Below are 7,330 nucleotides of genomic sequence, written 5' to 3'. Positions count from 1 at the left end.
TTGTTTTATGTTGTGGTTATTAACAAAAGCTTTCTAGATTTTTTTTAAGAAGTCATTGTCCCAAAGATTGAAAGAAATCTGAACGGGGTTGCCTCTAGCAAATCATCCTCTTGAACCTCGAGCTTACCATGGACTTGTGGCTGATGCAACTTAGCCATGAGTACAAAAAACACATCAATGGACGTGTGAATAACATTACCCAAACTCGAAAGGCCCCATTACTTGAAGCTACTCATTGTTAAAGCCTCTGTAAACAGGTAACACACAAAAGGAACATTAAATCAATAATACGCAGTGAGCTGCTTTAAAATAGTTGCCAAAACCTGTGCCATCTTTGGACCTTTACTGCCTCTACATCATCAAAAGAAACATATTAGCTGATACAGCCCAAACTGCAAGTATGGAACTATAGATCTGTATACATAACATGGAAGAGAGGGAGAAGTGACTATGTCCACATTTAGCAAGCATGATATTAATGGAGTGTTTGGGTAGTGACCTACTCACCTTAACATGGTTCCCAGAAATTCGTGTAGGTCAAAAGCATGGAACCATCAACAACCGTACTTGGCCCATCTATATGGAACTGAAGAGCAGCAGGTCTGACAGCAAACCAATCATCTCTTGATTAAAGTACTCAGTTCAAGAAAGAGGCACTGTCTAAGCAATTCATTATTCAACTCAAGGCGACCAAGTATATCCAAAATTGACCTCAAGTAGAGTGGAGCCCCTCCTAGCAGAAGAAGCTTGACCCGACATGCTAAAGACCAAGTAAATTTTAAATTGGCATTTACACCTAGGATACATAAAGCGGTACATACAGAATATAAGAATATCAAAGACCCCACAATTATCCGCTCAATTCTACAGTTGGGGGACTCTGTTTACTGACCATACACCAGACAATCGGGATAAGCAGGCCATACCATTACACAGTCACTTCATGTGCCTCAGGTAGAATCAAGATAGGAGGCTTTGTCTGCGACTGCCAGAGCTTGAGCCTTGTAACATTGTTACATCCCTACTTAAAAACACACTTAACTTCCTGATCTGAACGCTTCTCCAAAATGGAGGAAGAAAAATTCAGTCATGGAGGTTTGAAAGTGAGAATCCCTTTTATCTAAGAATAGGCCAAAATCTGGCTTGAAAAGGAGGCAAAGTATAATGAGCTTTTTCAACAACCTCCGTATATTGTAATATAATGAATGGTGACATTTTCTACAAACTGTAATGCTGCACAGCGTGTTCAAGCGTTTGCTGACTAGGTTCACGGATCTCCTCAACTTTCACGCCATTCTTGTAAAATCTGAATGTTGGTACAAAGTTTACACTTTCATTCTTGGCCAAAAAGGGATTCTCGTCCACATCAACCTAGAACACAACCCCATTCATGACGAATAAGATCAGTATCACCAGTTAACACTGAAGAAAAACATGCTACAGAAATACACTTCAGGTGCAAATGAAAAGCCTCCTCTCAACTTATTCAGATCATGTTCCAATTTTACTTTCAATGGCAGGCTTATTACCTTGATGAAATTTACAGAAGGGTGGCGCTTGCAAAGCCCATCAATGAATGGAAAGATTTGCTTGCAACGCTCATTCCATCTTGCAATAAACTGTACAACCACCAAACCTGCAATCTAACATGCATAATTAGAAACGACTGTAAAACAAGCATGTCACAGGCTGAGTAGCATCCACAGCACTCTCAGCAGAATGCATTTTAACCCTTACACTAGTAACTAGTTCACAGAGCACACAAAAACGAGCAACTTTAGCGAGCCTCACATCCAGAAGAGCCATCAAGTTCATTGATGCTTTACAGTTCTACTGGAACCTATAGGAGCTTCCTAGCCAGTTGAACTGCCCAAGCTTGCAAATGCTTAGGTACTTGTAAATGCTCAATTACATCAATACCAAGAACTGGCACAGTATACTACCCTCGGTTAAAACTTCACAAATAATGATTTTTGTTCTACACTTCTATCATCTTGGGAAAGCGTAACACTATCTAGTATCACTGAAGGAACAAAATGAACATTGAGAAAAATGCCAGACTCTTCAGCACATCTACCAAGTCACCTTATAATAACTGCCCCTAAACCATTACTCAAGAATGAAAGGAACCTCAAAATGTAACAGGTCCTCAAAACTGGCTGCAATTTGAAACTCGTGAAACTGTGAAGCATGAAAGTGCTTAAATAGTCTGACCAAGGAAACAAGAACAAGCTTTAGCAAACAAGCACACACAAGGACCCATAAAAAGAAAGAAAGATATCACAATATGACAAACTGTTAAAACTTCTGACTTATAGATCTCAAACACCCATGTTCAGGAATGGTGATGACAGAAGAATGGCAGCGAAACACTCTAATAGGTTGCTCTAGATCCAATGAACAATAATACGAGTATCTCTAGGCACTAAAGAGCAGAGTGAACAAACCTCGGAATGTGACAGCTTCTCGAAACTGGTCATTGCTGGACACTTCTTGGATTTTTCCTCCAAAGCTCCTCTTAAAAGTTTCTTCTCCTCTAGACTTCTTAAGGGCAGCTTGGGCTTCAAAGAGTCCACGAGCAACATCCATATCTTCAGGAAACTCCCTCAATAAAACCTCGTAGTCATTCAGAGCATACTCCCAGCGCTCAAGCTGCCAGTTCATAATCATCAGGGAACCAAGATGCAGACATTTGACCTTCGTTTACAAGCTAAATGTTTCAGATATAGCTACACTGACAAAACTTGCCAGAACCAACCTTAGCATTGCAATTGGCCCGCCTCATCAATGCTTTGGTATAGTTTGGCTGAACACTCAATGCAGCATTACAGTCTTCTACTGCTTTTTCCCACTGACCTAGCTTAGATCTGCAGGCTGCCCTATTGCAGAGCAACACTGCATTTGCCGGATCACTTTCAAGCCCCTCACCATATGCAGCACAAGCTTCAAAAAATTTGCCAGTCTTAAAAAAATCATTCCCTAAACTACGGGCTCGACAAACTGCCCGTGCTTTTCTCAACAAAGAGGCCACCTCCACCTTTCTTGGATCAACTCGTGCAGCAGACTCTGCTGCCGTTACAGCTTCTTCAAACCTATTAAGAGGGATACATTACAAACATAGTACAAAAGGAGAATACAAAAAGTGGCCTTTTTGTTAGCATAATACTAAACACTGAGGATTACAGTACATACCTGCCAAGGGCCATGTCAATATGGGCTCGAACTACAAAAAGAAATGAATCTGCAAGAGTGACTCCAAGCTTTATTAAAGTGCTTTCTATCTTCTGAGCTGCAGCCAAGACTGAATCGGCTTCCTCTGGCCTGTTAAGTCTTAGAAATGCTTCCGCTTTATAGCCAAAAACCTGTCGTGTTGAAAGCAAAAATTTGTTAATCAAGCACTTGATTGGTTGACTCAAAGTGATACTCATTTCTGGTTCAGCAACAGACTGGAGGCTAATTTCAACATTTACATAAAGTATTAGCATAATAACAATAAACTATATTGTGAAACAATAGGGCACCTGAGGTGCAGAATCTGCTCCAGCCTTTATCGCAGCATCACTTTCTCGCAGAACGCTCCCCCAATTAGCAGCCTTTCGCATCTCTATACATTTCGATATATGATTTTTAAGCTTTTCAATCCGTTGAAATTCTCCCAAATCACCTGGTTGTCCTGCTGCTTGCAAGTGCCTCTTCGAACTCTCTAAAAGCCCCAATCTAAAGAGCATGTATGCAAACAATGTGAGCGATAGATCCTCAAATTGTCCAAACAGCTTACCAAAAAGAACAACAGTTACCTAAGATAGAGGGAGGCAGCCCTTTGATGTGCACGAGCATATGAAGGATCTAGTTTGATTGCCTCTTCACATTCTTGCACAGCCTCTGCTAGACGATTTAGTCCAGTAAGAGCAGCAGCTTTGTTGCTTCGATAGGCAGCATTCCCAGGAGACATCGAAATAGCCCTTTCATACAAACATAGAGCTTCAGTAAAAAAACCTTTCTTGTACAGCTCATTCCCAGTATTCTTAACTTCTTCTGAATCCCTACTGCAAAGGCCTTGCTTCAGCAGGATACTTTCACTTGAGAAATCAGCATCAGCATCAACAGCATTCTTTAAAGTATCAACCTTACCGACACCCTTGCTACCTAAGCCATTGTTTAGGCTTCCTGATGTTAGAATGTTCCCATTTGCACAAACTTGCCCAGTGCTAGCATTTGTAGAGTTCAGAATATTTCCAACATTACTCTTAGCATTGCTTGTTGTAGAGCCATTGGAAACAGCCCCATTCCAATTCCCTTTACACAGATTTCCTAAGTTCGAAATGTTAGAAGCTGTGCTTGCTCTAGGAGGACTAACTGCAGTAGACCTTCCTCCTTTAACAGTAGCTCCATGGTTCAGCCCAGTATTAACTCTTCCATTAATATTGCCTTCACAAAATACTTTCTGTGTGGAGCTGCCCCGAGAGCTAACACTTCCATGGTTGTTTGTCCCCGTAGATGTGCTGGGAGAAGTACTAGCTTTAGCAGTTCCACTCCCACTAATGGGGCTGGTTTTTGCATTTGCATTCCCAATCGCAGTGCTGGCCTTTGTAACTCCATTCCCACTGCTATTCAACTCACCAGAATTTCTAGGACTTGAACCAGTGCTACTTGAGCTGTGTCCATTTCCATTGATGCTAAACTCACCCGAGTGCCTGGCAGTGGAGGTAACTTTGCTAGCAGTTGCAGCATTCCCCACAGCACTGAACTCCCCAGAGTTCCTCGGGGTTGAATTTCCACCTCTGGATGCTACAGTAGGAACATAGTTATCAGTAGGCAGGGTTCTCATTGATCCAGATTTTACATTCCCCACAGTATTCACTACAGTTGAACCAATAATATTTCCAATACCTCTCACAATGTTAGTACATCCACCATTTCCTAGAGTGTTTCCTGTAGCGGGTGACTTGATCCCCTTGCCACACTCTGAGATGGGGCTGCCACCATGTGGAACAACACCATTGGATGAAGCCTCTCCATGACCCACATTCCCCAGACTATTATTTGGACTTCCTCTCGACGTGGTGGTATTACCTGTAGCAGATAAAGATCCATCAACTGTCCTCATAAATTTTGGTCCACCTACCCCATGGTAACCCTGTGGTGAGGTATCCAAAGTGTCCGAGTTGTGAGAAAAACCAGTCATGGGAGGGCCACTATTTGCACGCCGATGGAAACTGTTCGTGGATCCTCCTATTTTTCCACCTCCAATATACAGGCCTCCATTTTGGTTAGGAGATTTCAAACCTGGTCGATCCACTCCAACTTTAGCTCCATCATTGTTGCCACTACCTGCATTGGCTAATACTGCAGTGCCTGCCCTGCTCCCACAATGTAGAGAGCTTGTCTCTCTCTTCTCGTTTGCAGCACTTAATGAAGTGTGATTTGCAAAGCCTGCTTTCGAACTCTTGTGTTGATGATTAGCATCCCCATTGGGAGCGCCATGATTCACAGTGTTCTTTTTCAAACCACCAGAGTACACTTCAATGGCACCTGCCATGTACTTCTTCCCTTCAAGATGGCACTCACCCATGTTCAGAAACTGGGTCACAATAAGGTGTAGCTGCTGTTCACTAGATCAATCTGAAGTGTCACCAATTTCTGTATTCTCCTCTGACGCAATCCTGGTTTCAGCACCACAAGCTCAGATCCTCAAGCCATTGCAATGTTAGCTTTTACCAACGTTGTGTAACACCAGGAAGCCATGTAATAGTCGGTTTAGTGCAAACGTGCCAGATTCAACTTCACAAAGAGCCAACTCAATCTATGACATTCAGTCGTGAAGAAGAGTGCAGTCAACTTGCCAAGAGAATCATTATCAAACAATCAAATCACAAACAGTACCTCGTTGTCATCCGCATCACATAATTTCAGCCACATGCGCAAAAAGAAGCTCAGCAGATCCATATACAAAAGCCTTCATTTGACACAACGCACATCAGGCCCTAGCCCATCTCCTTGGTCCTGGTGAGAGAACACAAATCTCAAGATCGGTCGTGCGCCGCATCAAAGATTACAGACTCGTTGCTCCTCGGCATTGCGTCTGCTGCGGCAAAGGCAATGTGCCTTGTCTGGAGGGGCTCTTCTGCAGCTAAAGGACTAGCCAGATCAAGTAGATGATGACAAGGGAGATCCCTGGTGAGGTAAGAAAAAAAAGGCTTCTTTGAGGTCAGAGGAGTTGGTGAGATCTCTGACAGTGAGAAAGGGCGAAATTTTTCAACGCTTGCAGCAGAGATCGGAAAAGTAAGGTGAGGAAGAGCCTAGAGGGGTTAGGGTTTCGGGCGAATCACGGCTTGACAGAGAGGGCGATGAAAGTAACGCAGGTATGCAGGGAGGCCTTGGGAGACTCGTCAAGGAGACGGGGGGCAGAGAGAGAGAGAGAGAGAGAGAGAAGCTCTTCCAAAAGAGCGGGAGAAGAGAGAGAGTGTGTGATGTCAAGCCTTGATACCAACGGAGAGTGAGAGAGAAGAGAAAGAGACGGAGAAGCCAGAGAGAATCAAAAGATATAAGGACGTGTTAGGAGCTTCTGAGTGAGGGGGGTCGGCTGGACGCCATAGCCAGGGGAGCTCAGAGCTCCACCCCCCAAAAAAGAGCAGAGCATGTGAACCAGGAAAATGCAATTTTGAGACGGCCACTTCTATTTTTTAATTATTAACATAACCGATTTTCCTTTTTTTTCTTTCGACTTTGGTTGCATTTACAAAAACGTTATTTTAATTAACCGTCCTTTTAAAAAATGCGGCTGCATTTGCCCGAAAATAGCCACGCAGAAAAGAAAACTCATTTTCGCATCTTCTTAAAGAAATAAATTTTACTTTAGGCATTTCAAAAAAAGAGAAGACAAATGCGCACAGAAAAAAGAAATATCTCAAAAGAAATGAAAGGATTATGGTTTGGTTTTAATCATTTTATTAATGCCCTGCATTTGCAAATATAGGCGGGAATGGCGAGGAAGGAAAAAATGATTCTGTACAAAATCCTGCATTCCCGAAATAAGAAAATGAAAGAATTGTATATACGATTTTTTTTTTAAAAACAGGAAATGAAATGATGGATGAGGATTGATGATTATGGATGATAATGTGGTCCTGGGGGCGGCCGCATACGTGGCGCCAGCTCAGCAGCCCACCCACCCCCAACTGCCTCTCCATGTGCCGCCTTACGTGGCCTGCGGCTTTTGCAGGCCGCTCAGCCACGTGGCACAGCTCGTGACACCTTTTGACCTCCCCTCTCACGAGAGGTTTGCCTACCTGGCAGCTCGCCAATGGCCTTTCCTTTCGCCACGTGGGAC

The 7,330-nt window shown here is 43.1% G+C and overlaps 1 protein-coding gene across 2 annotated transcripts; it reads right to left on the bottom strand.

The window, feature by feature from the left end:
• Positions 1–758: 758 nt before the first annotated feature.
• Positions 759–6,642, bottom strand: LOC148010508 (TPR repeat-containing thioredoxin TTL1-like). 2 transcript variants are annotated; one of them, XM_087672257.1, is made up of 8 exons: positions 5,884–6,642; positions 3,798–5,663; positions 3,522–3,717; positions 3,193–3,362; positions 2,759–3,092; positions 2,448–2,652; positions 1,530–1,636; positions 759–1,371 (listed from the first exon to the last, which is right to left on the bottom strand). In XM_087672257.1, the coding sequence occupies exons 2-8, from the start codon at positions 5,570–5,572 to the stop codon at positions 1,219–1,221; spliced, it is 2,940 nt and encodes a 979-aa protein (XP_087528383.1). In that variant the 5' UTR covers positions 5,573–5,663; positions 5,884–6,642; the 3' UTR covers positions 759–1,218. The 2 variants fall into 2 exon arrangements, 1 of the variants encoding a protein (XP_087528383.1); XR_015689607.1 differs by having other exon boundaries at positions 1,235–1,371; positions 1,530–1,643.
• Positions 6,643–7,330: the final 688 nt, after the last annotated feature.

The sequence above is a fragment of the Lygodium microphyllum genome, chromosome 29 (assembly GCF_053477565.2).
Source record: "Lygodium microphyllum isolate KBCC chromosome 29, Lygodium_microphyllum_v1.1.10, whole genome shotgun sequence".
In the NCBI taxonomy this organism is placed as follows: domain Eukaryota; kingdom Viridiplantae; phylum Streptophyta; class Polypodiopsida; order Schizaeales; family Lygodiaceae; genus Lygodium; species Lygodium microphyllum.
The sequence above is the reverse complement of the archived record's forward strand: the minus strand, read 5'-3'. Positions and strand labels throughout refer to the sequence as shown.

Excerpts from the sequence above, each read along its gene's own strand:
- LOC148010508 (XM_087672257.1), bottom strand. The coding sequence starts at position 5,572 with ATGGGTGAGTGCCATCTTGAAGGGAAGAAGTACATGGCAGGTGCCATT. Across the intron at positions 2,653-2,758 it reads GGGCCAATTGCAATGCTAAG|CTTGAGCGCTGGGAGTATGC; the intron begins GTTGGTTCTGGC and ends ATGAACTGGCAG. Across the intron at positions 1,637-2,447 it reads AGAAGCTGTCACATTCCGAG|GTTTGGTGGTTGTACAGTTT; the intron begins GTTTGTTCACTC and ends GTTAGATTGCAG.